This window comes from Eublepharis macularius, chromosome 5 (genome assembly GCF_028583425.1).
Source record: "Eublepharis macularius isolate TG4126 chromosome 5, MPM_Emac_v1.0, whole genome shotgun sequence".
Lineage (NCBI taxonomy): Eukaryota > Metazoa > Chordata > Lepidosauria > Squamata > Eublepharidae > Eublepharis > Eublepharis macularius.
In genome coordinates, this window is record NC_072794.1 from 84,740,380 (window position 1) to 84,762,132 (window position 21,753).

The 21,753-nt window shown below is 39.2% G+C and overlaps 1 protein-coding gene across 3 annotated transcripts in view; it reads left to right on the top strand.

The window, feature by feature from the left end:
• Positions 1-21,753, top strand: part of LOC129330597 (NADH-cytochrome b5 reductase-like) — a 37,628-nt gene that overhangs the window by 597 nt on the left and 15,278 nt on the right. For 2 of the 3 annotated variants that reach the window (XM_054980692.1, XM_054980693.1), the window contains exons 2-7: positions 8,253-8,323; positions 10,302-10,447; positions 12,100-12,279; positions 14,924-15,072; positions 17,524-17,611; positions 20,324-20,428. In XM_054980692.1, coding sequence (XP_054836667.1) covers positions 12,103-12,279; positions 14,924-15,072; positions 17,524-17,611; positions 20,324-20,428 — 519 coding nt within the window. In that variant the 5' untranslated portion in view covers positions 8,253-8,323; positions 10,302-10,447; positions 12,100-12,102. Of the gene's footprint in view, positions 1-8,252; positions 8,324-10,301; positions 10,448-12,099; positions 12,280-14,922; positions 15,073-17,523; positions 17,612-20,323; positions 20,429-21,753 lie in introns of those variants that run through there. The other variant, XM_054980694.1, reaches the window with a different exon arrangement.

Sequence of the window (21,753 nt, forward strand, 5' to 3'; positions counted from 1 at the left end):
GCCACTGTCTTGAAATGACCACGTTGGCTATCACAAAGTGCGATCTTTTTCCAAAACCATGCATAGCAGCATAGATATCCCAATCCAGAGATACAGTGTTGATGCAGCTCAGGAGGGAAGCACACAGTTTACTTTTCTGTAAATGAAAGTACTGATTATCTTTCAGCTGTGACAGAAGTAACTTCATCTGGCTAGATACAAAGTACAAAAGAGGGGAAATGCTTGAATGACAGGTCTGTTTTTTTAACATGACCAACTATAGTATCACAAAACAATGATTCCATCTCTTTTCCATCATTTTTGGACCAGGAAACTGCCTCTGAGCCTGTGCAGAGTGCCTTTTGGCTGTGACAGCATTCACTTAGGAAAAAGGATTGCAGCTGTTCTGGCAGTGTTCCTGAGTACTATCCCTGCCTATGTGCAGGGGAAGAATGACTACATGCCAAGCTGTACATTCTGCTTCTCCAACTCTAGCTCTATTGCAGTCCGTTTGCTGGTTTTGCAATTCTACTCCCTATTTGACACAATGTAAGTGGGGAATTGTTTGTGAAACCCAAACTGGATATTCCTTCTTAAAGACATGTAAAGCACAAAATCATCCAGACAGAAAGCCTTTGAATCTGTTCCTTTCTCTTCACAGCATGTGGTTTTTGTCATTTTGTATCTTTTTTAAAATAACTTTTTATTTCTGAATTTTTAACAAAATAAAACAACAATAATACTACAATAACAGGATTCCAAACATGAATACCATATACATGGATTAGATAGATAACATAGTTACAGGTCATAAACAATTAATAGAGACAGATGTCAACGTATTTGTTAGGGTATATTCCTTAATAGGATGCTCAGTAATATAGTTTAGTTGTTTTGTATCTTTAATACAAGATTTTCTATTGGAATCATATTCTGACAGCAAGAAAAATTTTGTTGGACTCCCTATGAAGAACAGACTATCATCTTTCTACACTGGTTTCATATTCAGATGAACAGAACTGTTTTATTGTGCTAACCATTGAAAACACTCAACCCACATATCTTTACCTACCAGCAGGATTTTTGGATAGCCAGTTTTTTCCTGTTACACATTCAGTCACAAACATACAAATGCCAGGGCCCAAGTGCTGGGATTCTTTGGGCTACGACAGTCATCACTTCACGTATTTTGATATTAACTATGAAAGGAGGTGGGGGTGAAGAACAGGAGGATTCAGGGCACAATAAGAATTTTTTTGTCTTGTGTGATCGCAGAGTCATAAATTAGTAATTTCATCTCAGAAGCATTGTTTCCTCATATCATGGCAGTTATATAATTTGTACCTTACATTAAGCCAATAGGACTTACTTGACTTTGTCTTGAAAGATCCCTGCCTTTGGCAATTATTGATACGTAGGCTCTAATAGAAAATGATTCCATGCAGCAAAATAGGACAGGATTTTTTTTCTTTTTTTTATTTTATTAATAGAATTAAAAGCCCAATAGAAAGGGAAAAGAAATAAAAGAAAAATAGTAAAAGAAGCATACAGAAAAGTAAAAAAGATAGAAATTAGAAATAAAAGAAAACCATAATACATATTTCATTTTCCATTTTTCTCTACAACACTTATTTTAGCAAGCATCATTCTTTAAATTTTAATCTCTCCAAAATTTCCTTCTCCACTACTGCCTCCCTTATATTTATTTTTTTCCCAGATTGATCTTAAAAATCAAAGCCACAAATCATCAAAGCATTTTTCCTTGTTTCACACAGAAAGTCAATAAGGGGTTTCCATTTAGCCAAAAAGTAGACAAGGTTTTATCTCTGATCAAAGCTGTAGTCAAGTCAAGTTTATTATTACAGTCTGTGACCAGTACATATAAAACCATTTGCAAATCAGTTTAAAAACAGTTGAGACTGGATACAGGGGAAGAACAATGAATAAATAGAAGAGTAAAAAAATAAAATCATAATAAATTAGTTGTTTAAAAGGTTAAAATACATTCAATCTGCCTTATGGGATTTATGTTGCTTGTAGACCTGGGCACAGAATCTTGCTACTTGACATGTTGTCTGGTGATTCCGATCAGACAAAAGATAATCAAGTTTGATTTTATTTGAACTTCCAGGGAATCTTTCTACTAATGGACTGATGGTTTCCGCTCTAATTTTACTATGACTTGGGCAGTTAAAGAAGAAGTGCTCCATTGAGTCAATTTCTCTTAGGGGACAGGAACAAAGCCTAAGAGAGTAAGGGACAGCTTTAAACTTTCCTTTCAGAACGGCAGAGGGTAGAGTCGAACTTCTAGCTAAAGTAATTGCCCTTCTGGAGTTACTGGATTCAAGAAAGTAAAAATAGGCTGCAGGAGCAGCAATATATTTAGTAGTATCTGAAGAAATAAAACCTGGTGCTCTAAGTAAATCTGTTTGTCTTTCAATGTCTGTCACTCTCTGCTTAATGAGTGATTTTGCCCAGTCTAACCCCATGACTAGCAAACTTTGAGGGGAAAGACCCAATTTTCCCAGGGATTTCAGAGTCGCCTTTTGCCAATTAGATTGAAATTTGTCTTGGAATAACAGAGGGAGCAGACCTTGCAGGTTTAAACTTCTGGACAGCCATTTGAAAATTGAAAGGATGGTGATTCTGGCCTCTACACTTAACATTCCTTTTTCCAGTCTAACCCATGAGTTAGGCACGCATTTGGGCTCTTGTAATAGGGCTCTAAGAAATTTGGACTGCACTCTATCAAGTTGAGAGAAAGAGGAGGATGGCGGCCCCAAGAATGATCCGTATACTAATTGGGCCAATGGTTTGGCTTTAAACAATTTGAGTGCAGCTGGTACATAATGCACCCCTTGTGATCGATAGAATTTCAGTATACTGTGTGCTGTTTTTTCTCCCACATCAGCAACGAAGCTGCTATGTGTTGTTTTGATACCTGAGGCTTGCAAAACTACACCCAAATATTTGAAGCTGGTAACTTGTTCTAACTGATGCCCCTGAAGCTCCCATCGTCTGATCTTTGGATTTTTACCAAAAGCCAGGATCTTAGTTTTTTGGTAATTAATTAGAAGGTGTTCAGTATCACAGAATTGAAAGAATTTTTTTAGGGCTCATTTCAGCCCTATGGGGGTCCTAGAAAGTAATACAGCATCATCTGCATAGAGCAGTACATGAATGTGCCTAACTGCCTATTTGCTAATTTGGGAGGGTGCAATCCAGGGTCATTCAAAAGGTTTACCGAATTGTTGATGTAGAAGATAAACAGAAAGGGAGCTAGAAGGCACCCCTGCCTGACTCCCTTGTAAGTTTGAATGGGGTCAGTCAAATGCCCAATTCGGCTGCACCTCACTCTAAGGGCAGTTTGCTTGTGCATGGCCCAAATAAGAAACAGCAGTCGCCTATCAATAGAGGAGGCCTGCAGTTTTCCCCAAAGTCTATTTCTAGAGACTGTGCCAAAAGCTGTTTTTTAATCAACAAATGCCACGTAAAGTGATGCTTGGCCTCCTGTAACGTATTTTTCTACAAGGTGTTGCATTACTAGGCAGTGATCTGTTGTTGACCTGCCGGCTCTAAACCCAGCTTGCTCATCAGCAATTATGTCCTCCTGTTCTAGCCAGTCTAAAAATTTCTCCAGCAGATGTTTTGTATACAACTTGCTTACAATGCTTAGTAAGCTGATTGGTCTATAATTGGACAGATCCTCCTTCTTTCCCTTCTTATGGAAGGGGACTACTATAGCCATTCTCCAATCTTTGGGGATGTGGCCGGTTTCTTCAATATAAGTAAATAGGGAGGTTAGGAAAGTTGCCCACCAGTCCTTATTTGCTTTTAGTAATTCGGGAGATACTAAAAGTCCAGGGGCTTTTGCGTTCTTTAACTGGCTAATATAAGCTTTTACCTCTTCGGCAAGAACTGGGGGCCATTTGGCCAGATTTTCTAATGTTAGGGCAGGGGGGGGGTTAATAGGATCATCATACATTTTTTGGAAAAAAGTCCATTTATCTGGGGAGATACAGGAAGCTAAGGGGGAGGCGGCAACCAAAGCTGTAAGTTTAGCCATCTCCGCTAACGATCATTTTCATAATCCAGTCCTCGATTAAAGGCAATTCTGTACTTTTCCATTTTTGTGCATACAAAAACCAAGCTGCTGTAATCATATATAAAAATAAAATACCGTGTTGATTTTCCAACTGTTTATCCATTACTCCCAACAAAAAGGCTTCAGGTTTAAACTGTGTAGTGGTCTTCAATATTTTTTGTATTATATGAATTTGAGTACAAAAATTTTTAGCTTTATGACAAGTCCACCAAAGATGATAAAATGTTCCTTCTTGTTTTTCACATTTCCAACAGTTGTTTGACATACTTTTACTCATTTTAGATAATTTGTCAGGAGACATATACCACCTATACATCATTTTATAAAAATTTTCTTTAAATTCACTCAAAGTGAATTTAAGCTCCTTTACCCACATATTTTCCCACTAATCTATCATTATGTTATACCCAAAATTTTCAGCCCATTTTACCATACAATCTTTCATAGATTCTTCTTCTGTTTCAAATTTCAAAAACAGCTTATACATTTTGGAAATAACATGTTCATCATTTGAACAAAGCTCTTTTTCAAACTCAGTCTTTTCATGTTCAAAGCCCCATAGTTTATCTAATTTGAACATTTCCAAAAGCTGAGCATAGGAAAACCATTGACATTTATAACCTTAGCTATTAAATCCTCCCTTGTCTTCAGTTTGCAATCTTTTTGTGAGAATTCTAATAAATCTCCATAAGTCAACCATTCCTGTTTGAAAATCATCTCCTTTCTGTAAAATGCTTCCTGTGTTTGAAATCCAAAGGGGTGTCTTCTGTGTTAATTTCAGTTTATATTTATTCCAAATTCTGAGAATGGCTCTCCTAATATAATGATTTTTAAAATCTACATTGACCTTTACTTTGTCATATCACAAATAAGCATGCCACCCAAATCTCAGGTTCCTTAACACCCATAGCATGCCATCCAAATCTCATTGATTTTCCAATGTCAAGAGCCTCTCATTACTCAGAAGCATCCAGGGCTCATTTGGAGGGGGAACGCGCCGGAATGGTGTTCCGGTAGAGCTGAAAAGTGGTCACGTGGGTTTTGGCCCCACCCACGTTATTCCTTTTCCTCCCCTCTGCCTCCCCTCCAAAGGAGGGTAAGCTGCTTCAATTCATTCTGCTGCTTTATTTTCATTCGTGACTCGTGAGAGAAAGAGAGTGTGAGTGAGTGAGTGAGTGAGTGAGTGAGTGAGTGAGTGAGTGAGTGAGTGAGTGAGTGAGTGAGTGAGTGAGTGAGTGAGTGAGTGAGTGAGTGAGTGAGTGAGTGAGTCAGTGCAAGCTGGGCTACTGGGCCTGGATCTCCAAAGGAGGGTAAGCTGCTTCAATTCATTCTGCTGCTTTATTTTCATTTGTGACTAGTGAGTGAGTGCATCCGTGTAAGTAGGGCTGCTGGGGCTGGCTCTCCAGAGGAGGGTAAGCTGCTTTGAGTTCATTCTGCTTTATTTTCAGGAAATACCTGGAGATTTTTGGGGAAAGGGCCCCTTCTGACACACTTCCGGTGATGTCAGGGGGTGTGGCAAATGCTAATGAGATATGCTAATGAGTTCCTGCAGTTCTTTTTCTATGAAATGACCCCTGGAAGCATCCATTCCTTCAACCACATTAGACATGCAAAGGCGTAATACATTTTCAAGTCCAGTAAACCAAGTCTGCCTCTGTCCTTCGCATCCTGTAGAATTTTATATTTAACTTTTGGTTTTTCCCTTTGCCATATAAATGTTGAAATGTCCTTTTGCCACTGCTTAAATGGTACATCTGAAGTTAACACAGGTATTGTCTGGAAAAGGAATAACATTCTCGGTAAAACATTCATCTTAATATCTTGTATTTTCCCCAACAAGGACAACTGTACTCCAGCCCATCTTAACATATCTTTTTTTATTTCTTTCCATGTCTTAACATAGTTATTTTGCAATAGCATACAGTTCATCCCTGTTAGTGTACCTAAATATATTTTCCTTTTTTTCAACCTTAAAACCTGTTATTTTCATCAATTCTTCCTGATTTTTAATATCCATATTTTTATATTGTCAAAGGCTTTCATGGCCGGAGAACGATGCTTGTTGTGGATTTTCCGGGCTGTATCGCCGTGGTCTTGGCATTGTAGTTTCTGACGTTTCGCAAGCAGCTGTGACTGGCATCTTCAGAGGTGTAGCACTGAAAGACAGAGATCTCTCAGTAGAGCTACAATGCCAAGACCACAGTGATACAGCCCGGAAAATCCACAACAACCATCCATATTTTTGTTAACATTTTTTTTCTGTTCATTTATTTTAAAACCTGCCAGAGTACCAAATTCTCTCAACTTCTCCATCAGCAGGGTTCCACCACCTCTTTTCCCAGGAAAAAAAGCCTTGCTGATGGAGAAGTTGAGAGAAAGAAATATATGTCATGTTAACATTTTGTTAACGTTTCATGGGGGTGGGGCTGTGTATGTGTGTGTGCTGCTTTGAGTTCATTCTGCTTTTCATAGGGGTGGGTGGGGTTGTGCGTACGTGCATGCGTATGTGCGTGTGTACGTGTGTGTTGCTTTCATTCTTTTGTTGACTGAAGTTGACATTGTTATGGTTCCAACAGCTTTTGAATGCAGATTGGTTCTGTGTTAATTGAATATATAATATAAATATATTATTTGTATTAGTTAAAATATCAGTTATGGTTATTTCAGTTTTATGCTAGGAATGATGAATAGCTGAGTCCAAGTCACAGAAGGCTTTCATTAATATATTCATCAGCATATAGGTGTTCTTATGTCTTAACTCAAATGGTTCTCCCCACCATTAACATCACTGAAATTGCAGTGGACATATGGGTGTTAAGGAAGTTTTTATGACTATTGTTTGTCTGGGACATTGGAATATTTATCAGCATTTCACAATGTCACAACAGCTTAGCCATTGGTAAGGTAGAGTTGGCAGGAAACCAAAAAAGCCATTTTAAACTAAGTATAAATCTAACACAGCTAAAGTTGAATGTCTTCTTTTGAAGTGCTCCAGGAAAGCAAAACCCTCCCTGAAAATTTGAAAATTCAATATTCATTAGATTACGAATTTCAGACTCTGTGGAATTTTGAGAAAGAATTTTGGATTTTCTTTTTCTATGCTGGCAGAGGGAATCTGTTAGAATTTAGATTTGTGAGATGGATTTTGGATTTTTAGAGGCCTTCTTGCATATTTTAAAATATGATCCAAAAGAAATGAAATGTTTGGGAAAGGGAATGGAATATTTCACTTTTTATAGAGGATATAGAAAGGGAAAAAATTCATAATAGTGTAATTTTCCAAGCTTACTAACATTTATCTTGTTGTAATGCATAATGCTGGGTTCCGGGAAGCGGCGTCACTTCCGGGAAGTGGCATCACTTCCAGAAGTGATGTCATCATGCATTTCCAGGAGCGCACATGTGGAACTCAAAGAAGCAAATACATACACAGAAACCCCAGAATGAAATGAAAGGAGAATGAACTCAAAACAGCACACATACACACCCAGCCCCACTCCCTCACTCCCCCTGTCTGTTTGCTCTCTCTCTCTCTCTCTCTCACTCACTCACTCACAGGGAGAGAGAGAGAGAGAGGGAGAGGAATGAAAAGAAAGCAGAATGAATTCAAAGCAGCTTAACCTCCTCTGCAAAGCCCGCGGGGCCGAAGGAGGAAGGAATCACGTGGGCAGATTCCAGAGCTGCCGGGGTGTTCCCCCTCAAAAAAACCCCTGTCCATCAGTATTTCAATTCCATCTCACGGGTCTTCCAGAGGCACAGCTTAGTCATCTGTGAAGGCTCTTAATTTATATGACTCTTGTTTAATTTTAACACCCTTGATCTTTTCCTCCTGTCTAATGTCTCTATTCAAAACCTCCAACACCAGAATGAAAAGGAGCGGTGACAATGGACATCCTTGACAAGTTCCTTTCTGAATCTCACATGGTTTAGTTAGTTCTCCATTAACAATGATTTTGGCATTCTGTGAAGTATAAATAAATTTCACCCATTTTATAAAGTTCTCCTCAAAATTCGTCTTTTCTGAAACTTCAGACAAAAAAATCCAGTTCAGATTGTCAAAGGCCTTTTCATCATTCAAGAAAATTAGAGCCACTTGTTTTTCATTATGTTTATCCAAATATTCCACTGTGTCTAATACACTTCCGACATCATCTTTCAACTCTTTTAGGTCGAAAACCACTTTGATCCTCATGAATAAAGTCTTTGAGAACATACTTAAGTCTTTCTGCTAAAATCGAGGTAAATAATTTATAATCATTATTCAGCAATGATATAGGTCTATAATTTTTGCTAATGTCAAATCTTGCCCTCCTTTAGGTATCAGTGTAATGTTAGCATATTTCCAAGTCTCTGGCATCTTTCCTCCTGATAAAATTTAATTCATTGTATTTTGCAAGGGTACTAAAATCTCATCTTCAAAGCATTTTTAATACGGGGCCGGCCAGATAGGCCGTCCGGGCCTGGTGTCTTCCCCATTTTCATCTTTTTAATTATTTCCACAATTTCTTGAATCGTTATTGATTCTATGCAGCAAAATAGGACAGGAATTTGTTTTTGATGCTACATTGGCATAACTTTGGCTACACAAAAAGGAGAATGAGCTGGTAATGATTTGTATCATATCAGATTACAGGAAGATATCCACATTTTGGGATGCTCTCCTATGTTAAAAATTCTCTGCAAATAGATGACTGGCATAGCAAGTCAAGAGTGGAAATAGAATCTTTCATGCTACTTTTTGTTTGCATGGGCTTTTAATGCAAAGAGTGAATAGGATTGCAGTCTTAGTCAAGTTCATGAGACTCAGACCTTCACTGCTGGTGCCACCTCAGGCAACAAGGCTGTAGATCAGCCATACACTGTCTAGTTAAAGCATAGGGGGGCTTAGATGGAAAGCACTGTATTGTCATTTTATGTTTAGACAAAAAGATTAGCTGAGGCACAGCTTGGGTCTGTTCTTTTGATCTAAAAGCAAAGAGGGTAGTTGCTCCTTTTTGTCATTTTAGGGGCAAAGTCATATAATACAGCCTCACAAGTGTTCAAAATAAAGCTCAGCAGCTACAGCAAGTGAAATTGTCAGGCCTTGTTCATGCTAAAGCACTTGTATGCTTGTATGCTGGAGTCAAAATGCATCCACCTCTCAGTGACAGTCTCAACTTCTAAAACTTGAAAGGAGGAGCTGAAATCTCAAGATGCCAACAGCAATTTTAAAAAATGCCCTGCAATGTCTCCAAAAGACAAACTATGGACAATAATTTACCAACTTACTAGTTACGTTGAGCTTTCCTTCTTAAATAGAGACAATTGACAAATAAGGTCAGAGACGTTTGACATACCTTCTTGAATCACTCTGGTCTTTGCAATATGCTTTGGCGTCATAGACGTATGAGGGAACAAATGTTAGGACATATAGAACACTCTAAAAATGAAGATAACTTTCCTCTCACTACCATATTCTTGCAGTACTTAGGCAGTTGTCAAAACAGCTGCAAAGATGTTTTTGTGTAAAATTGCTGAGCTAAAACTGATTCTACCATAATTGGGAGACATTAGAATTCAGTGGTAGATTTATCATCAGAGCCTAAGCATCTGAATCAATGACCTACTAAACTCTGATCTGAATTATATACCTTCAGTTTTTGAAACATGCTGAGGACAGGGTACACAATTATAAAGAAGCAATGACTTCCACATCACTGCCATTTTCTTCAAATGTTGTTGCCACAGAGTGACTAAGTTGGAAAGAAACCCAAATATCCCATCCAGCCCTCTTCTACAAGACAGGATCATACCTCCTCAGTGATCCAAACTACTGTGTGTCATAAGGAGACATGGGCAACGAACAAGCTGTTCGTTGTTCGTTGCCATCCGCGAACAATGAACAACAAACAGTAACGAACATGACCCTGTTCACAAACATGTTAGTTGCTCGTGGCCCCTTAAAGATCTCTTTAAACTATCAGCTGGCAGGTGACAGGGGGATTTCCCCCCTGCTGCCTGCCAGCTGATAGTTTAAAGGGCCCTTTCCTGCCACGTGCAAGGTGCAGGGCCCTTTAAACACCCCACAAACTGACCGTCCCAATGTCCAATACCCACCAAATTTGAAGGGGACATAGTCCTCACTGTCCTCTGAAGACCCCCAAATTTCAGAGAGATTGCGCCCCGGGAAAGCCATGATCCATGGGTCCTTCCCTTTGTTGTCATTTTCTGTTCACAGTGGCAAAAACGGGACTCTCTGCTGGAAGTACTTTGAAGGGTTAAAGCCAGAAGGAAAGCCAGAAGGAGTTCAGACACAGTTCAGTCCCTGCTGTTGCCAGGGGAATTGATTGAAAGGCTGTCTGGCTTGAAGAACGGCTGACAAAGGTAACTAACGAGGCTTGCAAACAGACGAACGGGCTGTTCGTGGTTTTTTTCTGTTCGTAATGCTGTTCGTGCCCATGTATAGTCATAAGCAGAGAACTGACCTGTAGATCTGTGCTTGCGGAATCAGTAGCTCCAAATGAAGACGTTAGCGAGCAAGACAAAACAGGCTGCCTGGCTGATCTGTTCATAAGCAGGTAGGATTGTTTACACCAATGGCACCACCGCTTTTTCTTTGTTAAAGAGAAAGATGGGTAGGATGAAATGTGGATGTGCAATAAAAAAAAACAACTTAAAAGAAGGCCCTATGTTGCAAGTTTAGTCAAAGTGAGTCTGAAAGTTTGCAGATTCTGTGAAAATGTATGCCTCAGGATCACTAGCCAATCTAACCAAGTGCAGGAGATGGGAGAACTTCCTGACCCAGAGGACCACAACAAAGAAATCATAATAACATTCACAAAATGATCCTTTATGTATCAATCTATTTTAGATGACTGCTGATAATCCATACAATATTGATTGGAATTCTGGTTGTATTATATGTTCTAGACTGCTGTCTTATTAAATCAAATACATTATTGTAGATTTTAGTTTTATCTGCATCAAAATTCATTCAGTTTAAGGTTCTCCCAAACCATTTTTCAGTCACACCCTCAATTTTTGGTAGTATCCAATACAAAATATTAATAAGACATATTTACATTATAAATGTATATTGGCTCTATATGTACCTCTTTAATTGCCATGGCTTCCTAGGACATTCTGTTAGTTGTAGTTTGGTGAAGTGCTGAGCATTTTCTGATATAGGTCCAGTAATCACAGAACTACAATTTCTAGCATTCTATGGGAAGAAGAGCTTGTTCTTGAACATATTGAGATGTGTAGCATAGATATGCCCGTGGAATAAAGTTGATCTGGTAACTTATTGTATGGCTCTAAAAGGAACTAAACAGAATAACTATGTATTTTTTCAACTATTTGTCTGTGAATGGGTTCCTAATTGCCAGTGAAGAATCTGGTTCAGCCTCTTACTAGGAAGTACTATGCTGTGTACTTTATCCCACAGCAAGATACTGATCTTGCTTCAGTGTCTTTTTCTGTATGTGGAAAAAATTCTGTGCCTAAAAGTGAGAGAGTACTCTTATCTTCCCCTGCCCTCTCCCTCCCTTGGGGATGTGATCAGTAAAACAGTCATTAAGTGTCACTTTGAGTTAAATAGTCACAAGTCAGTCCAATTTGGCTTACTGACTAGAACTGTTGGAACTGCAGCTGCCGTACATGTAGCTCTTTTAAAATGTTTAAAGATAGAATTTCTAATGCATAGAATAACTTTTGAAATGTTTTACAGTGATTAAAGGGGGAAAAACCTTATAATGACAATTTGTTAAACAGAAAGTGATATTAAAAAGCACCACTCTGAAAACAGTATAAAAAACACTTTTAAATGGAAAATGTGAGTTCGTTCATCTACCGTGCGGAAGCACCTTAAAAGCTCAATCCTGACCATGTTTTCTCAAAATATGGCTTTAGTAGAGCTTGCTTCCAAGTAAGGATTGCAGCTGGAACACATTAAAATCAGTGTTCAAACAGGGCAAGGCGGATAATCTCCATCCAGGAAGTTCTAAATTGAGTGACATTTGCTTGTTGTTTTGTAGACAATGGATGACATTGAAGATGACTGGCTGTCACTCAAGCCCCATGAACCATTGCCATCTCAGTGCTGCGGCAGTGGCTGCAAACCCTGCATCTATGATGTGTACCAGAAGGAGCTGGAGCAATGGGAAAAGGCCAAGGCAAAACAAGACAGAAGCCTCTTGACCAGAAAGAAGCCACAAGTAGCCATCTTAAAGCTATGCTAATAGTGTTTGGTTTTCAGCCTGATCCAAATTATGTTCACTTTAAAGCATATCCTACTCATTTCAATAGGATTTACTTCCAAGTCAGTTTTCAGTTTTTGTCATATTAGTATGCCACATTTCAGGAGTTGTTGTGAGGCTGAGGCACAGAGTAAAAGACAACATGCCGCTGTTTGTCATAAGCATGCACAATGTGATAGGAGCCAATGTAAATGCTAACCAATGAAGAGATGATGGAAAGTAATAGCAATTTTCAGTACATGTGGTCAGACCTTTTGCTCTCTCCCCACCCCAAGTCCTTTTTATCATTTAGAGCAGGTTTAGGAAACCCCTGGTACACATGCTGACAGCAGCATACCAGAGCATTTTGCTGCACACCTAGGACTAAATCTCCACCCAAACAATCAAAGCACTGGCAGTTCTGCTGGGGCCAGCAATGCAGGAGAAGGCAACAAGCATGGCTTATGCCTGTCATCATCTCCCAGACCTACATAGCTGCTACCAGTGAAGTCTTAAATGAATCCCTGAGTTGCTGTCAGAGCTGAATCTGAAAGTGTCTGACCAAGTACAGCCCTCTCTCTCACCCTCCCCCAATTTTGTTTGCTGACACACCAAAATCTTCACATGTAGTGATTTCATTTATTTTCTGCATTTAGGCCAAAAAGGTTGCCTACCCCAATTTAAAGCGGTTTGATTCCAGAAGTTCTTATTTTAGGTCAGCAGGTAGCAACCAACCAACTAATCAATCAGTGTTAATCAATTAGGGTGATCAGATCCCCTAAAACTTGTAATGTTAAAAAGCAACTGTACACAAGGAAAGAGAGATTAGGATCACAGTGTGGAGAATATCAGTTAATTGTTTTACCTCACACATACCATTTTCCCAGTAAAAATCATCCATCTTGAGATGTTCTGAGCTCTGGTGGAGAAAACAGTCATATATAATTGTGTGATGCCTGTTTTTCTTCCTTGCAATAGTTCAGAGTGGTTTCTCTCAGGCCATCATTTCTTAAAAGACTATTTGACAAGCTTTTCCATCTCTTGAATATTTGCTACTTTAATTTGCTATCATCTTCCCTTCCCAGTAAACTAGCAATTATTTTTTTACTGAAATAATGAACAGTGAAATATTGAGATTTCATTATACCTTAAGTGCAAACACTACAGCAATTTGCACTAGGGAACCTTATTCCATTCAAGCATCCCTCACAGTGAAGAACATTGGCACATTTTCAGAATTTAATTCTATCTCATTCTTCCTCTTTGACTTCATAGAATTCTATCAAGCCTCTCAACTGAAGGGCAAGCACAAATCTGTTAAATGCAGGCTGTTGCTCACATACAAGAATACCCCAGAAAGATGTTAGAATTTCCCATACAAGAGGAAAATATGTCTTAAATAAAATGATGAAGTGCAGATGGCAAGCTTAAGGCATTTAAAATTAAAGTAGCTATGGCTCTAATTCTTCAGCGTATGAGGAGCTATGCTGTAACACAGTGGTTCAGTGGGTGGGCTGTAAATCAGTCTGCTGGTTCTGATCCCTCTACTGCCATGAACTCAGTAGATAGCTTTTGGTAAACCACTCATCTCAGCCCCAGTTCCCCAGCTGTATTGTGGGGATAATAATAACACTGACTTTGTTCATCACTCTGAGTGAGGCACTAATCTGTCTTGGAAAGCAGTGTATAAGGACAGTTATGATGATGATGATTAATATTAAGGAAAAGATACTCTTGAAGTGTACTTTTCTTTATTAGTCGTATGTTCCAACTTTGAGCTATGGTATGCAAAATAGTTCTGAAGACCATACTATGACCCATGGGACCTGAAGAAGATGTTAGAAAATAATGTTGACACCTGTTTTTCAGGTAGAGTACCTGTCTCATTAACATAGCATTGTTGTCAAAAAGAAGTAAGTTCTTACTTCATTACCTTTTCATGCTCACTGTAGCTTTTACCTGAAGATAAGTTGGGTAAGCATGTTGGCCTGCAGTAGAACAGCAGGATTTGAGTCCAGTGGCACCTCAGAGACCAACAAGATTTTCAGTGTACGAGCTTTTGAGAGTCAGTGCTCCCTTCTTCTGATCTCCCGAAAGCTTATACCCTAAAAATCTTGTTCATCTCTAAAGTGCCACTGGACTCAATCCTGCTGTAGTTTCATGCATATAATTTTTCTGTGGTTGTACAACTATTAAAGGCATAGGAGACCTGAGAGAGAGAGAGAGAGAGAGAGAGAGAGGAAAAATAGCAACTCTAGTGATCAATCTAGAGAGAAATTGCTTTTAAGGGATTGCAGACAAAAAAGAATACCAGCTCCAGAAAATACGTAACAGTGACCTCTTTCCTTTCATTGCCTCTTACTTAATGTTTGACTGCCTAAGGAGTGCCAGAACTCATTATCATTATCAGCAAAGTTATAGTTAAGGCCATAATTCTGTAAACACAAACAGGCCCTAATATTTAAATGGGATTTCACAAAGAAGTACTTACTGATGAATTGAGTCTTTGAAGCTTTTACTTTTTGCAGAACCACATTTCACCAATGCTAAATTCACTCACCTTTTGTTTAGAAGGGAGGGGTGTGCCATTTAACCCAGTAATTATTTATTGTTCTCTTTGCAGAGCAGGAATTCAGAACTAGCTCCAGAAATGTTTACAGCTTTCATCATAAGCTCTGTGGATCAGCTGACAGAGGACACCTACCAGTATAAATTTGAATTGCCTGGAAATAGCAGCTTGGGGTTGAGTTTAGGACAACATATTGTGCTAAGGTACTGTGCAAAGTCTCTAGTTAAACAGGTCACAGTATGTGATTGAACTTGCAATTTTTTGTTGATGTACAAAGATTTCATGCCAAGTAAATCATCATTTCTGTGCTTCCAAATTGATTCTGTTCAAAGAGCTCGTGAGATTATTAACCCTGCTAATTTTATGGTGTATGCTACCCTATAGTTGCATTTTCCTTCAATTTTAGTTTTGTGTTGGAGGCATAAAAATTAAGTGTAGGTAAGAAACCAATTTACAGAAAAGAAAAAAATGAAAACCAAATGCATGTTACAACGATCATCATGAACTAACTCAAAAGGACAATATATTAACTTTTTCATCCTAAGGCAGTTATGAATTTTGCAATTCAGAGCTGCTTCACTTATGTGTGTGTTATGTTCTGTCAAGTCACCTCCAACCTATGGTGACCCTATGAATGAAAGTCCTATCGTTAACAGACTTGCTCAGATCTTGCAAACTAGACAAGTCTGTTAACGATAGGATACACACCTTAACATGATGAGGGGGGCTAAGTGTGTCAGTGAAGCTGAGAGCAACACTGTCAGGAGTGCAGGCTTGATCAAGAGACTAAACTCCTGGAAGAGTCACTCAAGGCGGAATGGTCAAAGCTGAGACACCAAACTAAGATGCATCCACCCCCTTAAGGAATCAATGGTCTCATCAGCAGAAAAGAATGGACTGTTCCAATGGTGATGGGAGCTGAGGAATTCTTGAAGGCTAGCTACGGGGCAGCAGCAGTAGTAGCAGGTGACACTGACAGAGGATCTTTCACAGACAACGGCAGTGTCACTTCAGCTAACCCTCGTTAGTACTGCACAGAAGAAGGCAATGGTAAACCACTTCTGCTAATCTGTGAGGAGACAATTCAAAATGAAAGAAGAGTATTGCTGTTTATTACTTAGGTTGTAAAAACTGTAAGAAGTAAAGTAAAATAAATGAAAGAAGATACAGTGCTGGAAGACACAACCCCCAGGTCAGATGCTCTCACTTTTATAATATACATTTCTATCTCACCCTCGGAATCAAGAATTGCATTTTAGCCTCCCAACTAGTCTATACAGAAAGTTACAGTGAGAGGATTTTCCCAAGGCCTGCCGGCAAAGTCATAGTTGAACAGAGATGCAATCCCAGTTTCCTGGTCCACATTCAGCATACTGCACATTAAGCCACACTGGCCAGTTTGCAGCGGGTTATAGTGACATTGAGGTTATTATAATGGATTTAGAAACATCTGTGTAAATTATGAATATTTCCTATGGATAACAGAACAATGCTGTATTGATTCAAAAAGTTGTTATTAATGGATGTGCAGTTTATTGAGAGTGGACATAATATCTGATTTGTCAATCAATCCCTAGTCATTTTCTGGCTTATGGACCAATATGGTACACATCCTCAGCACTGTGACAGAAAACTTTGGCTCTTCAGTTCACTGGATAAAGCCAGCATTTACTGCAATGGGCTGAACTAAGCTTTTCAGGGATATTTCCAACAGGATATTTCCATATCCATATTCTGAAAAGCGTGTAAGGTTGTAGCTGGGAAATGGGCGAAAGACTGATAGCTGTGAGTCTAAAAAAGCACACAAGTCGTGCTAAGATTTTGGGATCTTCTCTGTCATCTGCCTGTCTCATGCTGTATAACTTAACCACTGTGATTTGTTGCATCAGAATAAATCCAGATCCCATGTTTCCAAGATGCAACACCTGCTGCCCATTTACAAGTTGTTTTCAAAATGCTGACAGGGATTTATAACATCCAAAGTGACCTTTAATACGCGAGATGCAATGAGACCTGAACACCATTGTCAAGAATGCTGATAGGGAAAGCAGTACCCTTGTTCCCGATTAAGCCAGAGAATAGCCCTCTCTGACTTATGCGGAACTGACATAGGCCAGTTTTAGCATTGTGCTTAGTTGTTCTTTCTGCATCCAGTTGAGAGTTTTCTCAAATTGCAGCCTTGGAGAATCATTCGTTAATATTAACTCCACCTATTAATTATTGTTTATGAATAACTGATGCCAGTTCAAGATGAAAACCTCTCTTTGGTGCAAACAATTCATAATTCTCCAGCTCTAGCATAGTTTCTTATTTGCCTCACTTGGCCAGAAGCACAGCTATACCACATAAAACAGCTGGGTTGGCTGTGTAGCTTGTCCAGGAAAGGAAAGGATTGTTAAGGAGGGTGCTGTAGCTGTGAAAGAGAGAAATCGGAGGTTATTTCAGTACCTTGGATGCCTGCAATTTCACTTCAAAATGGGAGGGAATGTTCTATTGTCTGGTTGGCAAAGGGCAGCCCATGGGGAAGGAGGAAGGATGCCTGTAGTGCTTTTCAGGCAGCAGCCTTTGCAAAGAGATCAGTACTCTGCTGATGGGAATTGTCAGGGATTCAAATCAGGGTTCCCTCCCTCTATCTTTTCTTTTTTCTTCTTCAGAGGAGTAGTGAATGGTTTGGAGATTCAGCGAGCCTATACTCCAATTACTCCTGTGAATGCTGAAGGATACTTTGAAGTTTTAATAAAGGTAAATAGCTGTCTTTGTTCTATCGATTAACAGCTTGACGTAGAACCCATGTCATCTTTTATGCCAGCAGAGTACTTCACTTTGTACTTTAATAACTAGAGGCCTGCAGTCAAAAGATTTGGCTTGCAAGTCCAATGCAATTTGTGCAAATTAGCCCCTGCTCTGGCTCAAGATGACAGCATTTTATCATGTTATAGAACTGAATGCTGAGTTGATTGTGGAAAAATGTGTCTACCCAAAACACATTGGACTTAAGCATTTTGGCTTTATAAACTTCCTTATTTTCAACGGAGGTCCTCCCTCTCCTTTTCATTTCCCCTTACTCAGTGATGTTGCCCTCCATTCATAGAGATGGGGAATGCCTGGGGATAAGGCTGATTAATCTGTGCATCACTGTACAGTCATTTTGAACATCTTCTAGTCTGGCATAAATAGACATACCAATTCTTAACAATAACTGGTTAGAAACTTTATCTGTCACGCAGTGTAGCCAGATGTATGCTACGGCAGGCACCTGTAGCAACTACTGTGCAAGCCAATCTGTCTAATAAGACTCCATACATGTTTTTAGGATCAAAGTCTTGGTCTCATGAGTAAACACAGTGATTTCCCTATGGGATTATGCTGGATTGTGTGAGTTTATTAATTGCAGTCTTTGAGTTTTCATATTCAGTAGAAGCATTGGTTATATCTCAGTTTAAGAATAGGTTCAGATATAAATAATTCTGTTCCTAGGAATATCAAAATGTTTGAAATCTGTATTTATCCCTTCTCAGGGGAAGACAGATTTCACTGTAACTCTGCAACCACAAGCATTAGATCTTCCAAGCAGATCACCATGAACAATTATTTTGCCCTCTGCTCGCCCTCCAGGAGTTTATACTTTTCAGGGTTTTATCATTGATAGTGTGATAAGTTGAGCGTGAATTATACTCCTTTTGAGTTGTGTATGGCTTTTATAAGACACTTGTGGGTGGATCATTTCACCATTATTGTGGCAATTGGAGGGGGGAAATGCTACATTTGAGCTGCATTAATAGGATACCTTTATAGGTTGGCTGTGAAATTTTATACATACTTGCTTATTACACACAAGTTTTGCATTTCTATAATAGTAGTAATGATTGTAATAACACCTTCCCTTTATATAGAACCTTTCATCCCAAAGGGAACCATAGTTATTCTCTGGCAGTAACAAAAGAGATGGAACACCCATTGTAAAGCACCCATTTGTATAACCTGCTCTGTAGATTGTAGTGTATTTCACACTATTCAGGCAATTTTTGGAAGTACTATATTATTATTATTACTATACAATCCAAGTGCTCAGACACCCCTGTGTCCCATGATTATGGCACTGCATTTGTGATACTACAGTTAAGAGCAAGTGAGTGGCGATTTTCTGTGCTTAACCCTCCCTTTGAGTGATTCTATAATGTTATGGTGTTTTTTGGCGTAAATCCCAGCACAGAGGTTTGCACTCCAGGTTTCTCCTTCTCTTCTATTTACAAGAATTCATTATAAACCTGTTTGGTCATTTCTCCTTTAGAACAAAGAAGAAACCTAATGGCATTTCAGTTCCAAATACCTTGTCTCCACTGAAATGAATATCCCATGATCTGGAAATGTAACAAGTGAGGTCTTAACCTCTCCACACGCTTTATTTAATATTACTGTCTGCCTGCACTGCATTGTGGCAATGGTTGCCAACTTTGTTTTTTAAACTGACTCTCTTCCTGTGCCTTTACAAACAGCCTGGCATGGCAGAGGTTTAGCAGAAGATGTTTTCCTAGGCAAGAACAGTTAAACCTCTGTTTACAGGAGCTGGATTCAAGCTCCGGTGAATGGAGTTCATGGAAGACCTCCTCCACTGGTGTTCCCCTGCTCCCAAACTATTGTTAAGGGCTGCAAGGCTTTTTAGAGCAATATGCAAAGTACAGGAGAATGGCTGCAGCACAAAGGGGGAATTAGCCAAAGTTGTCCCCTCCTGTGCAAATCTGTTTTGTGTTTCCCCCTTCTCGTGATTTGAACACACCACACTTGGTGGCATATCATTCTGGATGGCCCCACAGTCCTCAGCAGTGGCTTCTGAGAGGGGGATTGGAAACTACTGGGGAAGGAGAAGTCAGGAAAGATCCACTTTTGCAAATTTGTTCTGTTTATGTGTGTTTGTGAGCTTTTATTGTTTTGGTTCTTTTTATGTGATGCACTGTCTTATATTTTTGGAGCTCTTGCTGCTCCAAAATTGTAGATGAAAGGTGAATTCTTGAAATTCAGGGCAAGAAGCAGAAGATTGGAGGCAGATTACCAGAGTAGCAGTGTTTATTTGCATTTCACTGCTCAGAATGTTCATTCATGAAGCATCACAATGAATGAACAATTGCATGCAATGGTGTTGCAGTCTTAACATGCAGGAGTTGTTTGCTTCTCTAACCATCCTGGGTGGTATATCTGGTTTATCAGTTCAGTCACAATACAGTAGGCAATATCTTGCACACATAATTAACTGATTTACAGAAAAACTAGATTCTGTTAACCCTAAATTCAGATTTATTTAAGTTTCTTTGTGCTATAGTTTTATATTTTTTCCAAGAGATTTTAAAAAGCACACAGAATAGTTTCTCTCTTACTGTGCTCATAGGAAAGTAGATATTACTCTGAATCCTGCCGTCCTAAAATTATTTTGTGTATGTGTGTGTTTTTTCCCCAAAGTGCTATGAAGGTGGACTAATGTCGCAATATGTAAGATCTTGGAAACATGGAGAAGCAGTATCTTGGAGAGGGCCATTTGGAGGCTTCCCTTACAGACCCAATCAGGTAAGATTTCTAATACACACTGAATGGTTTCATCTTTGCTTTACAAAGTGAAGGGGAAATCATTATAAAGCTCAGTTGGGTTCTTCTGATTTTCAGAATGGTGCTTTAGAGTTCTGAAAGTCTCTGCACAGATTGCAGCGTATTAAATAAAAGAGAACCAGAATCAGAGAAAATTTCTTATGGATTTGACAATTCCTTCCACAGACCTCAACAGACGAGAGAAGCAAACAATAAGCTCTTGAGGTCCCTAAACATAGTCCTGGTTCCATGTTTGTCCCACTGAAGTTTGCTTTCTCCTCTTCCTGAATCCTGAATGTGAATCTAAATTGCTGCACTAAATGTGTGCTCTTATCTTAGAAGATATTTCTTGAATACTATTCTAACTTGTTGTCTCAGTCTTGACTCTTCTTTGGTCTATGACCAGTGGCATAGTTCATTAAAACATCTGACCTTTAGAAACATGTAATCTCCCTCTCTCCCTGTCACCAAAATACACATGGCTGCCATCACCACTATATACCGAGCCTTTGCTCCAAGACTGCCACTGCTTCCTTCCTTCTGTTCACTGCTGCTGAGCAGCCAGTGATTAGTAGACAATGAGTGCTCAGTAAACTGATTAGATTTTGCCCTGCTGCAGACACCAAGGTACATGAAATGCAGTGGGTCACTTGAAAAAATTGACATGTACTACATGCAACAAGTAGTACTACTTCTGATAAAATTAATAAGTTCTGTTAATTTTCTGATCTGTGTTTTCTCTGCTACTCTTCCAATAAAAACTCATTGCCAAAGCATTTTTCCTGAAACATTGTGGAATTAAGTTTCTACTGTTGAGTAGCTGTCATTCTTGATCCACCAGCAATTGATGTATTTTGTTTATGTACAATTAATTCTTGTAACTAAAACTCCTGGACTGAGCAAATGGGTGTATGGTGGAATGGCCTCACTGATCCTTGTGCTCAGCTATATTCTGGCCTCTCGAATTAAATACAAGGGTCTCCTTGGAAACATAACATAAACAAAGGCTAGATTAACATTTTATCCATATTTTCATAAGATGTCCATGAATTAGGCCAATATAACAGGCTACTGAGTAGACTGGGGTGGTGTCCCTAATGAATGAGGACACTGTGAATTGTTGACAGAAGATGATGCTTTACTGTACCCTGGAGGCTGGGGTGTAGGGGTAAAAGCGAGCAACTTTGGGAGACCAGGTCACCTAAAGGTGATTAGCACTTCCTAGGAGCAAGTGGGTGACCATTGAAATGTGCTGGTAAGCAAGTGAGAACTCAGAACTGGACTCACACCAGCTGCTGCTTCAGAGA